Source organism: Temnothorax curvispinosus, unplaced genomic scaffold (genome assembly GCF_003070985.1).
Source record: "Temnothorax curvispinosus isolate PA1 unplaced genomic scaffold, ASM307098v1 QBEX01010444.1, whole genome shotgun sequence".
Lineage (NCBI taxonomy): Eukaryota > Metazoa > Arthropoda > Insecta > Hymenoptera > Formicidae > Temnothorax > Temnothorax curvispinosus.
In genome coordinates this window covers 553,200-576,258 of record NW_020220224.1, presented here as the reverse complement: position 1 = coordinate 576,258, position 23,059 = coordinate 553,200, and the positions used below count along the sequence as shown (strand labels likewise).

Below are 23,059 nucleotides of genomic sequence, written 5' to 3'. Positions count from 1 at the left end.
TGTGTGTGTGTGTGTGTGTGTGTGTGTGTGTGTGTGTGTGTGTGTGTATTATATATATGCGTGTGTGTGTGTGTGTGTGTGTGTGTGTGTGTGTGTGTATATATATATATATATATATATATATATATATATATCCTGCTCTCTCTCTCTCTCTCTCTCTCTCTCTCTCTCACTCACTCATGTTTTCAAGTAATTTTAGCAGCCAACACTAATTGCTTATATACTGCACTATGGCATTTTGGCGTGAGTTGAATAATTGCTAAAAGATAATTTATCGAGGGTCTGTTGAACATCTCTTATATTTTATACAACTTAAATTAAAACAAAAATACTTCCTAATAATTTTAAATTATATATTCATATAATTCTCTAAATTAAAAAAAAAATTGTTAATGTGCAATCTGTAAGTAAATATCGATTTTCTGAGCGTGAATATCATGTATTTATATTCTGCACATTTATTAACGATGAGAAAAGGAGAAAAAAATCCGAGATATAAGACATTCCGCGTCATCTTCCATTCAGAAAAAAAAATCAAATTAATCAACATGTTTTTATCTCCCTGTACGTTAAATTTATCGGCCATGTATACGTGCATGTGTTTTCCTTTTTCTACTATCCGCTCTTAAGATACAAAATCGCACAAATAAGTATAACATGCATATGGAAGGAGCATGTAAATATATTATATTGTTTTATAGTAAAACGTGTATATAATTTTTTAGATTTTGTTCATTTTACATAATCAACTGTAATATTAATGCTATTGCATTTGACCTATGTTATATTGCATTATGTGTCATAATCTATTATATTACATTACATTAAAATCTAATATGTTGGGCATATCCCTTGAACAAAACCTAAGTGCAAGCTTAATTAACCGATTCAAAGTATTGTTTGCTATCTTTTGGATTCGGCTTAATAGTTTTGGAATCGGGCTGCCAATTTGCAGGACATACCTCGCCGTGCTTCTCGACAAACTGGAAGGCCTTGATCAATCTCAATGTCTCTTCGACGCTCCTGCCAACCGGGAGATCATTGACGCAAAACTGTCGAAGAACTCCCTCCTTGTCTATGATGAAGAGACCTCTGAGAGCGATTCCCGAGTCTTGCAACAAAACATTGTATTTGTTCGATATGGTCTTATTGAAATCGCTCAAAAGAGGATAGCCCAAGTCTCCTCCGAGGCCACCCTGTTTCCTCGGGGTATTAATCCATGCCAAATGGCTAAAGTGCGAATCTGTCGACACTCCGATCACTTGTGTATTCAGAGCTTCAAACTCCGAGACCTTCTCACTAAATGCAATTATCTCCGTTGGGCAAACAAATGTACTGCAAGTAGAATATAAAAGTTCAATATTATAGTTATATTAAATGTATATTAAAAATGATAATCGAGACAAAATTACATACAAGTCTAATGGGTAGAAAAACAGAACAACGTATTTCCCTTTGTAGTCGTTCAACTTGATCTCCTTGAAGTCGCCTTTAACTACTGCGGTACCAGAGAAATCCGGAGCGGGTTTCTGGATCTGCGGTCCATCGCTGAGTAGTTTGGAGCTCACTGTGAAATTACGAACACCTCTCGCAAACGATGTATTGTCAGTTCTCGCCAGCGAATCAGTTGCAGTGGCAACCTGCAGAAAATATATTCAATCTGAAGAGACGATGATTTTACTTTTGTTTCTATCGAGACGTCAATGCAGTGCAGAATTAAATATGTTTGCATGCAATGAGTCAGCAAAACGCTGAAAGCTGAAGCTCAATCGAAACAAGATACACGAATTCCGTAGCACCTACCAACGTTCCAGCTCGTGTACGTAGCGAAGCAAGTAATCGAAACATCGCAAAACAGATAATGCGGACAACTGCACACCCTAAACTCCGCTGTGCAATTGTTTGTAAAACTCACAGAATCGTAGAACCGAAAAATGTAGATGCAAGAAGTTTCGTCAACCCCTCACACACCGACACGCGAACTCCACTACCTGCACAACCGGCAGATGCGGAATAAACAGGTTATGAAACACTTTGAGATGGTATGGGTACGCATGTGTGTATGTACATACACTGTATGTATGTACATATAACATTGGAAGAACACGAGTTCTTACAAAATTGTTTTATGCGCAAAATATTACAATAAATTTGAAAATAGCAAATATTTACAATGTAATCATGTAGAAATAATCATAAAATTGGAAAAACAAAAATTGACTGCGTTTACTCGAATAAAATATTATAGAATTATAGTTCCTTGTTTACATCGAAAAAAATCTTTGAAAATCATAAATCCTTAAAAAGAAAATTATCATTTTAATACATGCAAAATGGTTGAAAACGTGATAACGCGATATTTGAATGTAATCAATAGCAAATTGCAAAAAATATGTCTGTAAGCAACACACAAAACAGAAATATAATCATGTATTTATTCAAATAACAATATTATAGAAGTCTTATGTTCATTCTTATTAAAATATATATATGTATATATATATATTTATATATCTGTATATGATATATAGATTTTTATGTAATGGTACTATTAAACAAATATTTGACTATTCACACATTGCATATTATTTCTATCAAATTATATATAACTTTAAAATATCTTAAATGTACTATAAATCATATACATTTCTTATACCAGTATTGAAGGAGAAAACGTTATTGAATGAAGCATACTCGGAAAGCAGATTCAGATTAACTTCTCTTCATTTAACTGAAATCTCTATATGAAAATTATCAAGACTTACATGATTGATGCGAGAAAACGAAAAAAATCAGTTTTATCGGGATGCAAATTCTACATTTGAAAGTCGTTACTCAATGATTCTTTTTAGATTTTAAACGTGAATCGAATTACTATTAATTTAGTAAATTTATCAATTCACTAAGAAGACGTGTGATCACAATGTTCGTTATATCCTCTAGTAACCGATAACACAAAACGATATTTCATATAGATGTAGATCTCGTATTTTTAGCGATTTGAACAAAGTTCTTTCAATTGGAAGCCGTGGCTGTCGCGGTTGGTGCGGGAGTGGACGTTGATGTAGATTCCTCCGTCACGATACGCCGATTTTTCTTTATCCTCTTCCATTCACCGTTCGTGTAATTCATTTGGAAATGAGTTTCGACCAACATTGGAACAGTTGTTCCGTCCGACTGCGTTACTTCTTCTATATTCTCCGAGAGCATCACTGTGACTATATTGCCCAATTTTGGACAAGGATTATCTGCAAGCGAAACAATCGATAGTATCGGTAAAATATAATCTATAACGAAAAAGGTATACGTGGAAGATAGACATACCTCTAGAACCAGCCATAAAACCTAAGATAAGGGCTTTTTCTGGACGCGTTACTTTGTTCGCAGTTCTAAACATTTCTTGAGCTTCCAACATTTGTTCACGCTGTAAATCAATAACAATGAATAGCGCGAGAATCCTATATTTATAACAATACAGATAATTAAGTCAAATTTTGCGTGTAGCTTACCGTAAGAGATAGGCCTTTTCTTGGATTAGCCGCCGCATTAGGTTGCGTGGTAGTCTGTATACGAATCTGCGTAACTGTTTGAGCCGGTCTGACTGTTTGCACGGCGACTGGCGTGCTTTCCACAGGTGCTATCACCGTTGATGCAGCTACTGCTATCACAGTAGTGGGCGTTGTGGTGGTAGTAGTTAACGTAGTAGCTATGTAACGCAAATGTTCAATCAAAATCCAAACAAAACGACATGGACTTTAGTATCTGTAACGTTGGTCTTACATGTTTGCTGCGTAGTCGTAACCGAAATGCTGCTTGGCGTGCTAGGTGCGGTATAGGGTTGCGCCGTAGCTACCACAACTGGTGGAACTGGCGTGGCAGGCGGATTAATCGAGGCCAATCCTTGCGCGTACTCTGGAGTTGTCGGAGTTTCCGCAACCGGTGAAGCCACTGAAGCAGCTGCTGCCACAGCGGCCGCTTGTGCTTCCGCGACTTTTTTCTGCTGCTCCTCCATCTCCAGCATCTTTCTCCTCTTCTTCGCTTGTGCGTATCCGAGAGGCTGCTCGTTAATATCCAGTAATTTAATACCGCCATCTTTTCGAATTCTACTGCTGATCGATGTTCTGTTAGAGACAGAGGTGTTTGTGAGCGACGGGGATCGAAAACCGCTCGTTGGAACTCTGCTTGGGATTCCCTTCAGAGGTGCTGAAAAGTTTGAGTAAATGCCATGTAGTACATCGCGAAAATAACACTGAGAAATATCATGGCATGCATTTGGCAGATGGCAGGCCAGTACCACGCTAATTAGAGTCCCTCTAATAAGAGTCGCGACACGTAGCAGCAACTTTTGTTTGGTTCGCATTTTCGGCAAAAGTATGTGAAACAGAAAGAGAAAGAGATATAAGAGAGAAAGAGAAAGCGATATACAAGTAACATACATTCATATCGCTTTCTCTTTCTCTCTTATTTTGTCGAAACTCAAGATGTCACGACTCTTACTAGAGGGACTCTAACACTAATCAGCCACGTGCGTTTTTTCGTGAGTCGCGAGCGCCTGACTGCGCCGTCTAGATTTATGAACAAATTCAGCAAAATACTCATTTGCCAATTGACGCTCTCACCAAGAGTCGAATTGGGCGTATACTAGTGGAGAGTCCCCCCCCCCCCCCCCCACTCACTAAGAGTCAAGAATAATATTTTTGGGAAGACATCATATCAGACACCCGCAACGATCTGCCCCAAAATACTTACTTGTATCAGTCATTTTTCTTGGCATCCCTCTACTTCTCACTGGTACTGTGGGAGCTGTGCTCTTCTTAAGATTATTAGCGGCATCGATGCTTTTTTGAAGTAATTCCGCTCTCAAAGCTGCGCTTTTTGTTTTTCTCTTGAAAATGAAATGCTTAACTGGCATGGGATGCTGACCTACCACTGAAGTCAACGCAGTCTTGTTAAGATAATGACACTCTAAGGGAAGCATAGCAGGATCATTCTGCTTCTTCATAAGTTTCCTTAAGTCATTGACCAAGTCCCCAAAAATTGATCTATGTTCATCCAAATCAGTGATGTCTGTATTTAAAGAACCGGTCGATGGAAAAGTCTTCATCGCTTCGGATAGCACTGATACCCACAGCTCACTGTCCAGAGACGCAACCTCAATGATCTCTTCCAGTTCCACACGCCACTGTCGCAAATTCATAAATAAAAAGCATTTTAGTGAAATAAGAGGTAAAACGAAGGAAATGTGTGTGAAAGAAATTCTATATAAATCTCATATGGAAATGATAATTTTTCCAACTCAAACGAATGAGACAATCGTAGATCCCTGTAAAATTGTAAATACTAGTCCTACGTAGTTCTTATATGTACTAAACATTTCAAAAACATCGCACAATTGAGAAAAATCAAATGGATGGCGAATATGCGTAAATAGACGAGAATGAAATAGAGAAATGTGAACGTAATATTAATTTTACTCGCGCAGAGAGCAAGCGCATCTCCGCATCTCGGGGGGAGCAATACTCGTCGAAAGTGTGCAGCAAATATCGAGATAGACGAGAGCTGCTTACCTCTTCAACATTGCGCCTGGGTATGTGAAAGAATGACAGGAGTAACTTAAGCTTGACCTGCGTTTGCAGGTCGGGAAAACAATCCTTGATGTTGCGCAACACCTCGGCATTGAGCTGTGAACAGATCGAGCTGCCGGTCCAGCTATCGTTTGACGTACCGAGCTTGTTATGAAGCCACAACGATGTATCGCTATCCCTCACATTCGCCATATTGGAGTCGTATGCTTCCGGCGCGTGCCGTACCTCGCCGTAACGCGCCACGTGCGGTTCCCGCCACGAAGCACCGCGCGTGCGCGCATCGTCAATATAAGGCCGATATTCATTGGGACTATTGGGAGCTTTTCCAACAAGCTGCAAGCGACCCAAATCGACAGTCACTTTCTCTTTCTTTTTATCTTCTTCTTTGTCTCTTTTTTATATCGGGCGCGTTCAGCAGACCAAGCCGCTCAGTAGCAGTCGACCACGCAACGCAGAGTGTTGATAAGAATGATAAGACGAACTCAACAGTTATGTTCTGCTGAACGCGACCCTTTGTCTCTTTTTGTTTCTCTCGTTTTTGACAAAACTGGCGGACCAATCAAAACTGGCTGTCTTAGAAAGACTTTTCTCGAATCTCGAATCTCGAATCTCGAATCTCGATCATACGAAACAAAGGAAATGTTCAGTCACTTCAGTCGGTCCTAACCGGATGGCGGATGCGTATTGCGTCAGTCACATGGTTGTTTCGTTCTTCAATCCGACTGAAAATTTGCGAATATGTTAGGCGTGAACGGCGTGACTACTGGCGTGAGCGTTTATTCAGATTCTCAGGAATCTGCATTGATAGACGAAGAAACTTTCAAAGATATAGAGACATCCTTGTAAGTAATTTTTGTTTAATATTCACTTTTTATGCCGGTCCATGATTCTGTATCACGAGTGTACATACTCTTTCGCACAATAAAGTGATCTCGATTAAATTCGTTCTTCGTTTGTTTTCTCAAAGCGGAGGTACTCTGCCAGTAGTACCGGAAAATATACACGAATTAGAAGTCATGGAAGAGAAACCTGACACATTCGCCATGTCTGCAAACGTCTCTGTGGCTGTGGAAAAGAAATTGAAAAGAAAGATGGAAATAGAAGATGATGATAGAGAACATTACTACCCAGAGTACCCAGCTTTATACAACGATTATTTGGGTTGTCCATTGAATTTCCAGTTCACCTTTGGTGATAGCAATGGACAGGATTGGGTGGTAGGTAGACTTTTTGTATGATAAACCATGTATTAAATCCAGATCTTGTACGTGTGCAGGAAAGTTATGCTAAACTGCACTATTTTTTATTTGTTGAGTTAGATTGAAGTCGACTATCAAATAATATGTACCTACTTGCAGATCAATTCTGCCTCTTGATGGTAAATGCCATTAGTTTTTAATCCTGGTTTAATATAATTTTTGCATGGGATATTCCATATAAACTGTGAACAATTGTAAATATTACTCGTGAAATTGTGAGGAGATAAAAGTATGGTAAAGGAAGATGAGAGTAAGAGATCTTGTTTGAAAATGTTTCAGTATCTAACCATTAATTGTGTCAATGTGCTGTAAAAAGTACATAAATCTGCTTAGACTTGACTTTAGCTTTTATACAAGAAATTATCAGACCTGTTTATGTTTACATCAGAATCATGTTTAAGCAGATTTTGTATATTGCAGATGTAAGCTTTTTTGTGTACTATATAGATTAGTGTTAAATGTATCAAGTGTGCATGATAATTTTCTTTTAACAATGATACATACTAAACTATTTTGCAAATTAAAATTTTATAATTTTTATACGTATAATTCTTTATTAACATTCTACATAGTACCATAAGATTAACAAGTTTATGTTGTTTATTTCTTTGCATACAGTACTCTGAGGTATTGAAAAAATTATATATCAAAATGGAAAAGGTACTACCTTTACGATTTACGTGGGAGCCAGCTATGCCCGGTTTACTCTTACGTACAGAATTAGTTTTTCTGTTGGACGAACATAAAAGTGATCCAGTAAAACGATGCTACAATCACGCAGCAATAACCAACCACGTTAATCAAACTATGGAACAAGGCAGAATTAAACATGTAGTCCATTGCGTTAATCATGCTTCAAGTATCTACAAAGAGAAAGATGGATATCTTTCTATTTTAACACCGCTTTGTACACCCGAAGCTGGCTCGCAGTATGTGCCAATGTGCTTCAAGTTTTTTTGCAAAAATAGCTGTCCATCCGGTATGAATCGTAGAGCTACAGAGCTTGTATTCACTTTAGAAAATGAACAGAATCGAACTTTAGCTCGTCGAACAATAGTAATAAGAATTTGTAGTTGTCCGAAACGAGACAAACAAAAGGATGAGGCGGAATATGGTGAAGACCCACTGTCATCCGTTAAACGAAAGATTTTAACACCGAATAAAAAGATGTCTTATGACAAGCATGTTTATAAAGTCGAACTAAATATCGTTGGAAAAGAGAATTATTTAGCGGTTTATAATTATGCGTATGACATTATGGCCGGTCAAGCTGCGAAAACCGGTCAACATGACGTTTTTAAACCATATATGGATGCCATATTAAATCAAATACCATAAGATGATTAATATGAAAACCATATATGACCAAGTTTTATATCTTATCAGTATGCATGTTATAAATGTGCATTTTTTAATTAACGGTTGCGTTTTATCTATTAAAGAATGGAATTCGTTAAGTATTAATTGTATGAAGTATTAATTTTATTATGAATGTTAAGTAATATTAAGTTGATAACAATATCAGTATTTTTACATGAACACTCTCATGAAACACGCTCTTGACAGAACTTTTGTTTCGTGTATGTTCTTTTATAAGCAGTAAATATATCTGTAATATGTCTAAATATCTTTTATTCTATATAATTATGTTAATTTTTTATCAACATTTGTTACTTACTTTTTCAAAAACTTGACTTTACCGCTTTGACTCGCAAATTTTAGAATACTGCATGTTACTTGTTAATATATGGAGGAGTAAAAGTCATAGTGGTGTAAGTTCATTTTTTTTTTATTTTTTCTCGCGTGCATAGATGCGATCTATACAATATATAAATTGCATCTATGTACACGAAAAAATATTTTTAAAAATTTGACTTACACTATTGGGGTTTTTACCTCTCCATATGTTCACTAAGATTTTAAATAAATTATTCATACCTCATAGATAGTATTAAATACTCATACCTTTCCAAGATTATTAATGCGATGTATTATCACTCGTTAAATCATCATATCAATGATAAATAAATAGTTTTGTTCGTAATAGGTTTTTCGTGATAGATTTGTGATTAATTCTTTTCATATATATTTTACGTTAGAATTAAGAAATTTGTTAGAAATAACCGATATAGCTTTTCTTCACATGTATAATCTGTCGTGTGCTCCATATTCTGACATTTGTATTTCAATGGTCTTCAACAGTAATGCGTTTGGCAATGGAGCAATATGTTGTGAAGACAACGTTGCAGTATCCTCGAGACTCGCCACGTGTCTTCGCAATTGTACTTCTGTACCATTGTCACCCCAAGCGTGCAATGTCCATTCCCATATGCTATTTAAACACGTCTTCTTAGGAGGATATGTCATCCATGCCATTTCCTCTTCGTACTATACATAAAAAAAAATGTGATTTTTACATCTCTTAAATAAATATTCCGCGCATTTTCGTGTATCGTCAACTACATAACGCAAAGTGTTTTCCAAGATAATGACATATATGATTATATAACATTATGATATGTAATATTTTAACTACTTTGTGGAGTAGATCTTGATATCCTCAAAATTTGATAGTGCCAGATAAAAGTATTTATTTGTGTGTGCATGTATGTTACCACATTTATGTAGAGAGAGATCACATTTTTTATCTCATATATTCTCTTGGTCCATTTTTGTTGCATGCGTATAAATATGAATCAATAAGAAATGATTTATGTGTTTGATCTAAATTTTAATGTGTGCGTTTTCAAAAAATATAATCTATTTCTAGGATGTACAATTTTTATATCAATATGTACGAATATTTTTTAATAATAAGAGTAATATTAAGATTGATAACATTAAATTCTAACTGATTGTATTGGACAAAGTTTTATACTTTATAATTTCAGATAAATAAAACTTTTTATATATACATTGAAATAAATATTTAATCCGAATAAAATATTAAAAAAAATTTAAGTAATAAATACTCTTTCTCTGTACCCCAACAGATACGTATAATTGAAACGCTCTTATAATGTAATGATATAAACTTTGTTTGAATCGAATTTTTATAATCTCTTATCGATTTCTTTGCAGAGGGACACTTTACCGTAAAGGATTAAAATAAAAGAATGAAAAATATCGCCTTCACACAAATGAGGGAAATTGTTTCGTGTTAAAGATGTTATACCTGGAAAAAAAACATATTGTTTCCATGATGAAATATATAAAGAGCGTCACGTCCGAAAGGAAGTGGAAGTGGGATCCTTGCGTTTCCAGAATGAAAATGAACTTGCGGCACCGCGTGAATTCTGATATGTTCCATCAGCGAGTCAGACGTCACTACTTCTCTGCAAGATTCCAAAAGCGGACATGTCAACTGTATACCAGACACAGAATCCGTAGAGCCGCCCCAGATCGGCGTCCGGGGCAGACTCAGCGATTGCTGACTGACATTCATCGCGGATGATTCGACAATTTGCGAAGAAGCGTCATTGACATGAACTTCGTTGTCTCTCGACAGCTCGCCGGTACTGGCTGACTTGGCGCGATCGTTCAAGGATAATCGCACGGGTAAATTGTTGGTGTCTGTCATTCCATTAGGAATCGCAGCTTCTTTCGACATTTCAGATGCTCGAGTTAGATTATCCACGGAAGCAGCTTTTTCTCTGCCTCCGAGCAACAATCTGGCCAATAAGAATTGCCTCGGTTTCAACGTGGCGCAATTATTCTTTGACTGATTTACGACCGGAGTCTCTTGTCTCTTGCTACTTTTACCGAACAATTGGTCATGTAAGTTATAACGATCAGTTGTGACGGGTGCCTTGGCATTATCCATGTTGAAGGCATCGCGAAGTGCTCTATGTAATTTATCTGCGAGAAGGCATCGGCCCTGGCCAAGCCGGACTCTGCAGACTGGGCAATGCGTCGTCTTCGGCCTGCAGACGACACACAGGATGTGGCCGTGAACGCATTGCGAGACCGGAGGAGCGGCGCTTTCCAAGCAAATCGGACATTCTAAGGCGCGGACCTAAAAAGAAAATATTTCATGAAAAATGTTGAAACAGTTTCTAAATGAGCTCCACTCAAAATTAAAAAAAAACCTTTTATTATTTATTAGGACATTAAAAGTTTATTATTCTGGACGGAGGGAATGGATCATGTATATTATAGCTTACAGTTTAAATTTGGATTATTAATCATTAGCCTCCTAAATTACTGGTTGATAATTATGTTGTTAAAGATAGAAGATTGATAGTAGGAGTTAATAATTCTAGGTTATATTTCTGAAGTAATAAATCTGCCACTGAACAAATAAATGATCAATAAGAATAAAAAAGAAAAAACAATGGTCCCGATATTGAGTTATAGAATGCATACGCACCGTTCCTGATAATGCATTTGCAAGATTTCTGGCTACATTTGGAAGTGGACCCTTCAGGGCTAGCCTAGTATCATTCTGTTCATCTTCTTGATGCGTGTATCTCCAAATGAGGAAATTTATATCTTGAACACCTTCCTCATTACGAATTAAAGTAGCGACGTCTTTGATCTTTAGCCCTAACAAATCGGTGTCGTCAACGCCCAATAAACAATCGCCCGCTCTGATGGAATATAACGAAAAAATGATTTATGTGAATCAAATGTGAAATTAATTGGTGCTATATAAAATATACACGTGGTTCTTAATATAATATAAAATTATTATCTCATATCAATGTATAATTTAACAAAAGAAATATATATTTATATTTTTTAATGTAATATATGTATTGGACTTTTATATATACTCTTTCATATATCCACGATATAAGTATTCGATAGTTTTAAAGACTAAATAAAACTCACTTCAATCCTGCTAGGTCGGCAGGACTATTATTCTCGACATAGCCGACCCACGGATACGGATCCCATTTCGATTTGGTCAAATGAAATCCGCAATATTTACCGTGCATATATGTTTCCACGTTGATTTTCCGCATTTTAAGGACCATCTTTCCTGGCGGAAGTAGATTCACATCCTCTATGGGCAGAGATGTTACAATCTTCACACCTGCCGCTTCCGTCAGGACTTCGGGATACGAGAAATGCGGCATGTTCCTTCGCACTTTATTATTATTATTATTATTCATTATTATATGTATATATGGGGCAAAAGTTTTACTTCACGTTACTTCAAGTTAGTTCAGTTTTTAACTTCACTCTTCAATGAATTCTTTTTAACGACGAAGGAGTATAAATATTTCGTTCGGATAAATATTTCAAAATTCTTTTCATATATAATAAAGAATTAATTTGCAATTTATCCATCGACTTTAATCGGTCGATACGTATTAATTCAGTTTTGATCTTCGAGGCTCGTTGAGCAAAAGCAGTACTGCCGTGGAAGCACTGGACCACGTCTGATCTCTTAGCGAAAGAGAAAAGTCACTCGCTTGTTTACCTTCACCCATTTACATGCTCTTGACATTGGAACTTACGTCATATTACGATGAGACATACGTCGTTTGCCTTTTATCCTAATGTATCGATGCTTTTTTTAGAAATAATATTTTCAATAAAAATTACATTTCTTACAACCATTATATTCCAATTAAATATAATATGTACATACATGGCAGTCTTTATAATATGTGGAAATTGAATAATACTTTAATTAAAGCAAAAATTAAATGATATCATGTACTAATTTATAAAAATGATTGCGTTAACAATCGTAATAACGCAAACTTTATAATACATTTTTATAACACAGGCAAACGCAATAATACATTTTATACGTATTTGACTATCACCATTTGATCGTAAGAAATCAGCTTTTGTATGAAGCAAACAAGTCTAGGGGAATGTATTATATATAATTATTTCGCTTAATAAAACCTAGATATATATATACATGTATGTTTTGTACAACATTCTAATAGAATTAATACGTAGTATATATATCTTGCAATTTTCACTTATGTGGTATTGTTACATTGGAAGAATATACATCGAGATTGTCATTGGCAGAGCCAGATTGAAATGGCAAACAGCAATCGTTTCTATATGCATTGTCGAGAGGAATTTATATATATTGAATATATTGTGTAATTAAATCATAATACGCGACTGTAGGAAGATCAAACGTAGAGAAACATGGTAACATAAAAAATATTACTGTCTTCATTATGCAGTGATATAATATACTGATTAACTTTCAAAAAAAGAATCTATTATTAAAATTCAATAGGACAAGTTTAAGAAAACTGTAGTCCCTTTGTGATTGAATGAAAAATAGCATAAGGGCCTACTGATCATTAGCATTTTATTTGCAATATGTAAAAAAATTTAACTACTTTTGTAAAAGTTAAATTATAGTTATCATCTAAATAACAAAGAGTTAAGAATCGTGACAGGATATTCGAGTCGATAATAATATTTCTGTGTAAATTTTTATATTCCAAATCAGTAACCTGCGCGCCGAATATTTTTCGGTCTTGGAGCACAGCTTTAGTTTTGCCGGCACAGTAAATCTACATACTTCCTGGCTGAGATAATATTTTTCGTAATAAATTCTTTAAATTTCTTTACGGTGATTTAATTATAAGGATGCTGATCAGCATCAATTAGTTAAATCGATTATCGATTTAAGTATGTGGATTTACTGTTCCGGCAAAACTGGAGCTGTGTTTCAAGATCGAAAAATATTCGGCGCGCAGTTCACTGAGTTAAAATATAAAAATTCACACAGAAATATTATTATCGACCCGAACATCCTGTCACGGCTCTTAGACCTTTGTTATTTAGGTGATTTCTAATCGTGCGAGCCTTGTTGTACTATTTAAATTAGTTAATTACTTAAAATCAATTGTTATTCAACATTTACTTATTAAAAATATTACGATAGATATAATGGCAAGAGGTATCAATCTCGTCTTTAATTTTGTACGTTCAAAGTCAGCCCTAATTGTGGATAACTACATAATTGTTCAAAATAAAATGATATGAATATTGCGCAACGGGGAAGGTAATCTTACGTATTAGCAGGTATAAAAGATCTTAATATAGATAAGCGTAAAAAATATATGAATATGAATAAATTTCCTACTGATATAATATATTGAGACATTGGCCCAGCGTGTGCAAAGTGGTGTGCGCCATAGCTTTGAGAACTAAGAGGTCTGAGTCCAGATGCAAATCCGAGTTATCGATGGATTGCGCTAGGGCAAGATTGTGCTTCTCCACTTTCCGCAAGTGCTCCTGGCAATTGGCAAAGGCGTCCAACACTTCCAGCTTAACGACAGGATTCCTACTCGAATTCCCAGAATGTTCTCTTGGTGGCAATGGGGGATGGCTGCTAGCTATCGCTCTAGTATACATCTCTGTAACTGCCCGTAGCTTATCCACCCATTCCTGGCGTGCTCGTGCATCTGTGGCCCGTAATTTGATCATGTCACCTGGAAGGATATCGGGAACTCAATAGTCAAATTGAATCGAACATTCACATTTATTATCAGAGGAACTATCAGCAATCAGATTTGGTTTACTATTACTATTAGATAGACCTACCAGTAGCGGAATTGACGGTGAACGTGTTGGAATCCTCGTCACTGGGAGCTATTACAGCTCCGGCTAGATATATCGAACACCGTGGCCTCTGATTCTTCTCAGACTCGCTAAGGAAGTAATGTAGCTCGCCGGTCTCCGGACTCAAAATGAACCAACGGTACTGCCAGCCTTTCATGGCATTTGTATACTTGTGCAGCAAACCCTCGTAAGGGTGCCTCGTTTGCACGTTCATCGTTTACCACTCTCGCTTCTTGGAAGCCTTTTACTTACAACAGGTGAACAACAAGAATCTCGTGGGAGATGCGTCATCTGAGCCAGAGCGATCGTGCTCAGCTGATATTCGGAGAGAGGTTAGGTCGTCGTGAGGAAAAAAAATAAAGAAAAGGGTTAAGATTCTATCATTGTGAATACGTGTTGTACGTACTACACAAGTACAATTATATATTCCATTGTTTCACTTGCAACCAGGGCCAGGGGCTCGATTCTCAGCTCGGTGTTTCAATTTTCAATCTCTCGAACGATAAAAATTTCCACTGAAAGTTCCTTTTTCTCCATGTGGAGGTGATCAGAAAACAAATGACGCGAGATCACGTGCAAATAGATAATTTGTATGTGAGATACAGTAAAAAAAAATGACTCAGATTTTACAAGAAAAATACATGCTACATATATTATATAGGCTGCGCTTGGAAACGTCACTCGAGTATACTCCCTTCTCTTTCTAACTCGCTGGGATACTCGTGTGCACGCGGGTGAAGTTTCCCAACGCAGCCATAGATTTCGTAATTCTCACAAAAATAATTTAAATCGTCAATAAATATGTAGGGAAAGACATTTCCACGTTAGACGTTATATAGTCATTTTTTTATTAAGAATACAAAAGTTTTTTCCATTTTAAAGCTAAATATTTGTAGCAAAAAAAAAAAAAAAAAAAAAGAATAAGATTGCCTTTGCAAACATAATCATAATACATTGAAATAAAACTGTTCTTTTGAGAAACAAAACATGATAACAGCAGACTGAAGTTGTCAAATAAAAAGATATATGTAATAGGCAAATATAATATTCAAATATGTAACTGTCCACTGTTTAAAATACATAAATGAAGAGAATTAAATCATATAACGATTTAAGATCAAAAATAGTCTTAATCCTGCACAAGATCACATAATCTATAAAATTATATGTAAATTAAAATGTTTATGAAGACTACACGAGACCACTTTTGATTAACGCGTCGCGAACCTCTGGTAACTCGACTTTAATATGGGAGTGTTCAATGAGTTCTACAATTTTAATCTTGATGGCCGAGTAATCTTGTGTTAACTCGTCTATTTTCTTCTGTACGGCTTCTGAATATTTTCCATTACTGTCAACTGGTGCCAAATCTATAATAAGCAATAGATAAGTTTATAAGATTTATCGTATCCTTTAACTTACCAATAACTCTGATACTTACCGACAATCGTACAAAAAATTCCCAATGGTTTAGGTACGATAAAGTCTTTAGGCATCAATCTTATATTCTTATGCTCCACTGATTCTGTGTTCCCCCAATCAATAAATAAAATTTCAGATGTCGTGTGCGATTCCTTAGGATTGAGGCATACGGCTCGATACCATGCCTCCTCGTACAACGCCAAACATAATTCGTTCACTCTTGGTATATAATATTCCGTTTTCTCGCAATACTCTTTCAACTACAACGAAATAAAATTGCATTATTGTATAATGCAATAAAAATGCATTAACATATAAATATTTCATGATAACACATTATTTACCATCTTGGGCATCACATCAGAGATGTGAGCCGTTAATTCAACATCGACAGAACTCATCATGAACATAGTTCCAGTATCCTGTTTACACAGTATCACTGCATTTACTGTTTCACCTACATGTCCTAAACTTGCGCTTTCAATATCATTTATCATGTAACATGTGTTGTCTGTATAAGAAAAATGATAAATTTATAATTCTTATTTTGTAAATTTGTATAGAATTATAAATTATAACAAAACATACATCAAAATGGCCAAGGTACGTGAAATATAAAGAAAAAGTAATGTAATATATCTCTGTAACGTAAGAATGTAATATTTAATTGATCTATCAACCAATGTTCATTGAATAAAAATAATTATCTTGCACGCTAAAACTTTCAAGTGCCTCACATTAAGAGAGTCATATTGAAAGGTAGACTTAAGTAGCAGCATGATCTAAAGTCTTTGTATAACAAATTGTGATGAGAAACAAATATATGTTACGTTACTTTCTAAAAATCTTGTCTAATTTGTGATTATCATTACCATCATTTTCTTTTTTCCATCCTGGGATTAATAGCTGATTTATTTTATCATTAACACATTCCCCTGTAAGCATCGTCAAACGAACTCCATCCTTGGGTGATGTACCTTCATATGTACATACCAGGGGCACCTCTTTGCCCGTTAAATTGCGAAGATAAAGGTCAACTTCTGAGTTGCTGGGTACGTCACGAGGAATGTCTTTTAAAGTTATTCTAGTACAGCCATGTTGCTACAAAAACACATATTGACATTATCTTAATATTCAATGATATAACGTATATATTTTTTATTGTCTTAGGGCATCTTGATATAACGTATAATTTTTTCATCTTAGGGCCTATCCAGACAAACTTGCATAGGTGCATAAGTATATGCGTAAGGAAATGGAGTGGTCCATTCCCTTATGCACATGTATATGGATCAATTTTCTTATGCTCATGTTTAAGCGCTATGCAAATTTGTCTGGATATACCCTTAGCATGCAAGTATATCAATACCAATAAATCGCATGCTGGCATGACTTTAAGATCTTTTATATCAATTATGGCTATATTGCCAAAATCGATGTAAACTATCCTAGCTTTATCATTCTCCACCAAGTTAAGTACCATTGCACGATAACTATTGCCATCATTATTATATGGTGCAATTACTATTTGTGGAGGAACTGGAGGCTCGGGTAAATGCGGTGCTGCAATCAAGTAGAAAAAATAATTTATAATCATCAATTTATCTCATTACATTATTTAATCAGTTATTTTACCTGTTTGTGCATATTGTGCGACGGTTTGCATAACATTGTTGTAATATTCTACTTCTTCCTCGTCTAAAGACCGTACAAACATATAATAATGATTTCGATAACTTGTAAGACATACCTGAAATCATAGTCAATAAAAACAATGAAATTTCAAACCACACATTGACGGTAAATATACTGACGTTGACATGTCAAACCTTAGATCCACTTTTTAATATTTTAATAGGAATCGGCGAGTTCACTGTGGGTTTCCTCACCACAGCCTGTATCACTTCAGAGTCCTCAGAGTTTATCCATATTTTTATCTTAAGACTTTCTTGATTGTGGCTCATCTCATTCAAGACCGCTGTGAACCCGTATGGTGCATCATCATTCTGGTAACATATCAAAGTAAAAATCTGTATCTGTATCCGTATCTATATCTGTATATAAAATGTTTTAAAGGTATTTACCTGCAATTCGATGGCAGAATGGTTCATTTCGCACATAACTCCAAGAGCAAAAATATTCGAATACTTTTTGGGACATGGCAAAATTTTATCTGCTGGTTTAATTCTTGCCTCGTCTATTGCACGAATGGACAACTTGGATGTTTTGGGACATACCGAAACGTATCCCCTGTACCAGCCATCAGAACACTTACCGCAAACTAACTCTTCTGGTTTCGGCCTAAACAGTAAAAAATACTTTATTTATTCCAATTTATGTTTAATGATATACAGTAAATATTAAAAAATTGATAGTATATATTTATAAATTTTATATATATATACATATACGTGCTTGTAATCTATATCTGCTTGTTCTTTTAAGCACTCATTTAAGTCTTCTTGCAGGTGAAGGAAAATCATCGTAACTTCGGATCTGTAAACATCTGGGCCCAAAATTGCGTGGTAAACGTTCTTTTGCGAACTTGGATAAATTTGTATGAAGCCCTTAATTTGCAATTCAGAAGCAGCTTCTTGTTTCAACAAATCAGCCAAAGCATCCAAGACGTTAGGTATTTGAACGGTGGAAGCTTTTGTACTTTTATTTGATGACACTTCATCATTTTTTTGTGGCATCAACTTTTTCACTGTATCATTTGACGAACTTTCTGTTGTACGTGAAGATAAACTTTCCGATTGTTCTTGCACTTCTACTATTATCGTATTGTCAGAATCCATGGACAACATTTTAACAGAAATGGTCTCGCCTGCTTGTAGATTTCTATACCTATCACTTGTGCCTTGCATTAAGCGAATTTTTCTAGCAAATTCTGGAGCTTTAACCAGGTCTCCTATATCTCTGGTCTCATCATCCTTTTTCAATATTTCATCGTTACCATAGTCAATAAAATTGACCTTAGTAGGATTCAGGGATGTTACCATAGCTCTATACCAAGTATCACCATAGAGCACACCGTAAACTTTACCGATAATCGGCTGCATCTTATGTGATTTCTTTACGACATCTTGTAACTCCGACACTAAGTTGCAAAGTGCACTTTTATTATCTACTTTGTTTATCCAATATTCACCATTACCCAGAGATATTATAACTTCCACAGCTATAAATTTTGTTTTTGATAAACGTGTATCTTTATAAAAACCGTTGTTCATTGAGTTATTTTGGGAAACACTAGTTCCTGGTCTATTGGCATTTTCTCTGCCATTATAGCAAGCAGAGTTTTTGTCACTTTGGAAGCCATTTTTTTTAGGCCAATTTCGGTCATTATTGTAAGTTTTGTCTTTTACATTGCTATTATAATATTTTTCTTTGTTAAGGGTAGCTCTGTTTGAATCACTTTGATAATTACGACTATGACGACTTTGGTCAGTGGAGCTAGATTTTGGAGAGCACTCATTATTTTTTCTCGACTGATTAGTACTCTCGTTAGTATTGTCATATTTACGCAATCGATGTTGTTGAGAAAATTCTTTGGTGTTTGTAACATTTACTACTGGTTGATCTGTCATTTTAGTTTGAGATACATTTATATCATTATCATGTTGACCAGATGAATATCTATCTTGAGTTCCATTATTCACAGAATTATACGTAACATCTGTATTATTCTTATCCATGTCTGTATTCATATTACTCGAGTTTTCCACTTGCACTGCATTAATCGTATTGGGCCGTCGCAGTTTTACATCACTAGATGTAGCAGTTTTATTAATTATATTTGGTACTGATGTCTTTTTTGTTTGATTTACATCTTGATTAATTTTCAATGATGACATACCACCAATCGGTTCTTCCACTAATGCCCTGTAAAAAAAAATTTATAACTAAAAGTTTAGTTGTGATTGATAACACCGGAATAATGGACTGAAGTAAATGAAGTAAATATGGTTTTTGATATAGAATTTGTCTACTTTATTATGTTACTTAATCGTAATAAAGAACAATCACATTAATGTGCAAACAATATTTTTGTGAAAGAAAACTAGCATTAAAAAATTATGTATAGATATAAATTTGCATATCTAAAAATTTTATTTACTGATCTGCATAAATTTAAGTATGATTTATATTTAACTATAATTAGTTTCATTTATAATTACTAAGTTGTTTAACTTATTTAACTTACGTTATAATTAAACTACAATAAAGTTAAATATACAAATATAGATAACTTAATACAAATATATAATTACGGAATACGTTCACACTCATCCTGATGTCGTGGCCAATCTTCCAATTGACAAGCTTTGCTACAATAATACGTACGGCATTTTTCACAATGTTTAATTGTTTTCGTGGAACAAACGGAGCAGTTTTGTACTCCATTCTTAAGCTTATCTTCGGAATATTCATATAATCCCTGCAAAAAATAAACATTAATACTCAATTATTTCTCTAACATAAATTATATCATTAGTTAAATCACGTTCAACAATGGAACAAATAACTCAACATGTATTATACGTAAAATATAATCAAACGTATATAAACACAATATGTACTAAAAATGTAACACATTTTTTCTAACTTCTATATTAATCTTATATCTGCGTAATTTCGTACGTTTTTTCGTTGTTCGTATATTTTTGAAATACATTCTTCAATCTTAGGATATGGTTCTGGATATTCATACATCGTATAACCGCGTCCAAGAGAAACGTGTCTTTTTCCATCTGGCGTGACAGTTATCACACCCCTGAAATAAGAAGCCATGTAAAATACAGTAAATTTAAACAGTTGTTACATTGCATTGTATTTATTGAACCGTGATACCTTGTCCATAATTGATTTGTGCTCGCATAAGGATCTTCGACCTCAAACTCATGAACGCCAAGTGTTTGCGAGACCGAAGGCAAAGATGATCCATAGTCTACATATCTGTATGGTACTGCCACTGGTTGTGGCAACACATGTTTACGGATTTCATTTATCGCTTGTCCACGACCCATATTCCGACTAAAATTAAATATATATTATATACGCGTACATTCTCACACTATATACATAAAAAATATATACACATATTCTCGATTTATATTTAACATAAAAAATATTTTCTATTACTTGAAACGTGGTTGATATCATATCTCTTTCAAATAATTTATAACACACGTTACTTATATGTACAAAAAAAAACCAAGATAAAACATGCTTAAATATTAATTTGGATCATATTTGATCGTAACCATTTTAATATTTCAATACGTGCTAATGTTGATGACACTTACTATTTTATATCCTTGGGAATAGGCGGCAAATCTGCAGTGTTTACCACTTTTGGTCTTTCAAGAGTTTCAGATAAATCTACGTTTTGCCCTTTCTTTGTATAAGATGTCTCCTTTGCAAGTGACACTTTTAGATATAATGGTTTTTTATTATTGAGTTCTCGTATAGCAAGTTCGGCGTCACGATATTTTCCATACGTAACATAAGCCCACGCAGCATTACGAGGGTAGAAAATTGAAGTGATTTTACCATACTGACTAAAAATATCTCTGATGGCATCCTGAAAAATCATCACGTTTCATGTTATTAAATAAATAGATATGTTAATCTCAAAAATATAGATATATAATATTGATTTCAAAAGTATGACTAACAATATGTACGTTGTGAATCAAGTCGTTACTAACAAAGAATGTTTTAATAATTATAATTTACAACTAAATAGATTGATGGATCATACCTGATTCAACTCTCGTGGCAAACTTGCCACATGTATCATGTATTCTGTGTCCATCCTGTAAATAAAATTAAAAATATAAAACAAACGTGTCTGCAAGATATAGATTTATACAACGTATCACCCCATTGAAGATATGGAATTAAATTAAAAGAAGCGTACGGGAAGCCATGCACTACATGGTATTTTTGTAATTTCAAAGATACATATACATATCACTGTATTAGGGCTGCGGTCCATTTGATGCAACAAATACTTCGAAGCCGTCTTCTCCTTTCTTTCAATAAAGAAAGAAGAAAAAGAACGCTTCGAAGAACTTGTAACATCAAATAGACCGCAGCCTAGCAGATACACTTCTCAAGTTACACAAGGTCTAAGAGCACATATTACAAAAATATTTAATATACAATATACACGTTAATATATGATTCTCTTTGATAATGCAACGTGCCATTCCAAGCAGATTCATTTATTCACGTTATGCTTTCTTCGTTCTTACCGATCAACAAGCGGCATTTGCTCGGCATTCCTATCACCATCGAAGCCATCGAAGCCATCGAAGTACGCCATATTGCGCACAATGCTAAATTTCACGTTTGCAAAGTTGTAAAGGATCAAAAATCCTTTCCAGATTTACAATACGTAGTACCGGAAGAATAATAATCTTCCACAGGAGGCCGTTCTTCCACTGCTCAGACAACAGCAACTGGAAGGCGTGGGTATTATATTCACGCACGCGGCCGCAGAATAAACATCGAAGGACACTGGTTGACCTGCAAGACCGGTACAACGTTAACGTGATGCAAAGCCAGAAATACGTAAACAAAAAAAACCATTAACGCGGGGAAAGAGCCGTAGAGCAAAACACATTCGCCCAACCGTGCGCCGTGCAACCGCGACTATAACAGAAAAGCGTCTACGAAAGAAAGGTACGAACGGTTCGAATGGATGAATCTCGAAGAGGCAAGAGAAATAGCGGGAGACGCAACAACACGCACGCCACTCTGGTTCTGGGAACTCCTGCCTCCTACACACAGGTTGCTGAAACACGCCACGCGGTAGGAAGGGGTAGTAGCCAATAAAATTGGTCATTACGAAAAAACGGCACGTTGATTGGCTACCGCGTCGGTTCTTGCTCGTCCTTTCGGCTGCACTTTCTGCACTCAAATCAAAACCAACGCTCCAACGCCCTTCGACGAGTTCGGCGAAGTGAAACAATAGAACGAACGAACGCGACTTTAGGCGCCCAGAGGACAATATCTCGTCATGTGTTAGACATATTACGTTGCATCTTTCTCACGTTGCATCGGGTGACGCGGATGCGAAAACTCGCGATGTACTGCCATGGCAAAAGCTATAGTCGCCGCCAATGATTCCTTTCCTGAGGTATTCTTATGTTCTCCCCTCATCCCAGGAAAGGAATCATTGGCGGCGACTGTACATACAAGACGAATGACGTAATATTGATATAAGTT

General features: G+C 35.5%; 6 protein-coding genes across 8 annotated transcripts; 1 reads left to right on the top strand and 5 right to left on the bottom strand.

Annotated features, from left to right (window-relative positions):
- Positions 1-693: 693 nt before the first annotated feature.
- LOC112460254 (peroxiredoxin-like) lies at positions 694-2,027 on the bottom strand. Its single transcript, XM_025024856.1, has 3 exons — positions 1,804-2,027; positions 1,417-1,640; positions 694-1,335 (listed from the first exon to the last, which is right to left on the bottom strand). Exons 1-3 carry the CDS (start codon positions 1,846-1,848, stop codon positions 876-878), a joined length of 729 nt encoding a protein of 242 aa, XP_024880624.1. The 5' UTR covers positions 1,849-2,027; the 3' UTR covers positions 694-875.
- A 527-nt stretch (positions 2,028-2,554) lies between these two features.
- Positions 2,555-5,777, bottom strand: LOC112460251 (negative elongation factor A). Its single transcript, XM_025024853.1, has 6 exons — positions 5,568-5,777; positions 4,750-5,182; positions 3,781-4,203; positions 3,510-3,706; positions 3,325-3,424; positions 2,555-3,248 (listed from the first exon to the last, which is right to left on the bottom strand). The coding sequence occupies exons 1-6, from the start codon at positions 5,775-5,777 to the stop codon at positions 3,016-3,018; spliced, it is 1,596 nt and encodes a 531-aa protein (XP_024880621.1). The 3' UTR covers positions 2,555-3,015.
- Positions 5,778-6,042: 265 nt separating this feature from the next.
- Positions 6,043-8,203, top strand: LOC112460253 (tumor protein p73). The gene is made up of 3 exons (XM_025024855.1): positions 6,043-6,427; positions 6,553-6,802; positions 7,463-8,203. Exons 1-3 carry the CDS (start codon positions 6,324-6,326, stop codon positions 8,180-8,182), a joined length of 1,074 nt encoding a protein of 357 aa, XP_024880623.1. The 5' UTR covers positions 6,043-6,323; the 3' UTR covers positions 8,183-8,203.
- Positions 8,204-8,956: 753 nt separating this feature from the next.
- On the bottom strand, positions 8,957-12,376 carry LOC112460252. The gene is made up of 4 exons (XM_025024854.1): positions 11,678-12,376; positions 11,214-11,433; positions 10,020-10,859; positions 8,957-9,232 (listed from the first exon to the last, which is right to left on the bottom strand). Exons 1-4 carry the CDS (start codon positions 11,959-11,961, stop codon positions 8,984-8,986), a joined length of 1,593 nt encoding a protein of 530 aa, XP_024880622.1. The 5' UTR covers positions 11,962-12,376; the 3' UTR covers positions 8,957-8,983.
- A 1,345-nt stretch (positions 12,377-13,721) lies between these two features.
- Positions 13,722-15,105, bottom strand: LOC112460255 (oxysterol-binding protein-related protein 11). The gene is made up of 2 exons (XM_025024857.1): positions 14,381-15,105; positions 13,722-14,268 (listed from the first exon to the last, which is right to left on the bottom strand). The coding sequence occupies exons 1-2, from the start codon at positions 14,610-14,612 to the stop codon at positions 13,916-13,918; spliced, it is 585 nt and encodes a 194-aa protein (XP_024880625.1). The 5' UTR covers positions 14,613-15,105; the 3' UTR covers positions 13,722-13,915.
- Positions 15,106-15,386: 281 nt separating this feature from the next.
- LOC112460273 lies at positions 15,387-22,720 on the bottom strand. 3 transcript variants are annotated; one of them, XM_025024891.1, is made up of 16 exons: positions 22,522-22,720; positions 22,084-22,357; positions 21,588-21,642; positions 21,130-21,407; positions 20,675-20,857; positions 20,465-20,597; positions 20,095-20,261; positions 18,236-19,705; positions 17,905-18,121; positions 17,650-17,826; positions 17,456-17,570; positions 17,301-17,383; positions 16,693-16,921; positions 16,165-16,331; positions 15,840-16,080; positions 15,387-15,768 (listed from the first exon to the last, which is right to left on the bottom strand). In XM_025024891.1, exons 2-16 carry the CDS (start codon positions 22,152-22,154, stop codon positions 15,590-15,592), a joined length of 3,765 nt encoding a protein of 1,254 aa, XP_024880659.1. In that variant the 5' UTR covers positions 22,155-22,357; positions 22,522-22,720; the 3' UTR covers positions 15,387-15,589. The 3 variants fall into 3 exon arrangements, with proteins under 3 accessions (XP_024880659.1, XP_024880656.1, XP_024880658.1); XM_025024888.1 differs by having other exon boundaries at positions 17,190-17,383; positions 22,522-22,719; XM_025024890.1 differs by lacking the exon at positions 22,522-22,720 and having other exon boundaries at positions 17,190-17,383; positions 22,084-22,504.
- Positions 22,721-23,059: the final 339 nt, after the last annotated feature.

Excerpts from the sequence above, each read along its gene's own strand:
- LOC112460252 (XM_025024854.1), bottom strand. The coding sequence starts at position 11,961 with ATGAATAATAATAATAATAATAAAGTGCGAAGGAACATGCCGCATTTC. Across the intron at positions 11,434-11,677 it reads GCCGACCTAGCAGGATTGAA|AGCGGGCGATTGTTTATTGG; the intron begins GTGAGTTTTATT and ends ATATTCCATCAG. Across the intron at positions 10,860-11,213 it reads CAAATGCATTATCAGGAACG|GTCCGCGCCTTAGAATGTCC; the intron begins GTGCGTATGCAT and ends TTTTCTTTTTAG.
- LOC112460253 (XM_025024855.1), top strand. The coding sequence starts at position 6,324 with ATGTTAGGCGTGAACGGCGTGACTACTGGCGTGAGCGTTTATTCAGAT. Across the intron at positions 6,428-6,552 it reads AAAGATATAGAGACATCCTT|CGGAGGTACTCTGCCAGTAG; the intron begins GTAAGTAATTTT and ends GTTTTCTCAAAG. Across the intron at positions 6,803-7,462 it reads GCAATGGACAGGATTGGGTG|TACTCTGAGGTATTGAAAAA; the intron begins GTAGGTAGACTT and ends CTTTGCATACAG.
- LOC112460255 (XM_025024857.1), bottom strand. The coding sequence starts at position 14,612 with ATGAACGTGCAAACGAGGCACCCTTACGAGGGTTTGCTGCACAAGTAT. Across the intron at positions 14,269-14,380 it reads CACCGTCAATTCCGCTACTG|GTGACATGATCAAATTACGG; the intron begins GTAGGTCTATCT and ends ATATCCTTCCAG.
- LOC112460254 (XM_025024856.1), bottom strand. The coding sequence starts at position 1,848 with ATGTTTCGATTACTTGCTTCGCTACGTACACGAGCTGGAACGTTG. Across the intron at positions 1,641-1,803 it reads GTACACGAGCTGGAACGTTG|GTTGCCACTGCAACTGATTC; the intron begins GTAGGTGCTACG and ends TATTTTCTGCAG. Across the intron at positions 1,336-1,416 it reads TTTTTCTACCCATTAGACTT|TACATTTGTTTGCCCAACGG; the intron begins GTATGTAATTTT and ends TTCTACTTGCAG.
- LOC112460273 (XM_025024888.1), bottom strand. The coding sequence starts at position 22,154 with ATGGCGTACTTCGATGGCTTCGATGGCTTCGATGGTGATAGGAATGCC. Across the intron at positions 19,706-20,094 it reads GATGAGTGTGAACGTATTCC|GGCATTAGTGGAAGAACCGA; the intron begins GTAATTATATAT and ends TTTTTTTTACAG. Across the intron at positions 15,769-15,839 it reads AATTTTTTGTACGATTGTCG|ATTTGGCACCAGTTGACAGT; the intron begins GTAAGTATCAGA and ends TGCTTATTATAG.
- LOC112460251 (XM_025024853.1), bottom strand. The coding sequence starts at position 5,777 with ATGGCGAATGTGAGGGATAGCGATACATCGTTGTGGCTTCATAACAAG. Across the intron at positions 3,425-3,509 it reads GAAAAGGCCTATCTCTTACG|CGTGAACAAATGTTGGAAGC; the intron begins GTAAGCTACACG and ends ATTGATTTACAG. Across the intron at positions 3,249-3,324 it reads TTTTATGGCTGGTTCTAGAG|ATAATCCTTGTCCAAAATTG; the intron begins GTATGTCTATCT and ends TTTCGCTTGCAG.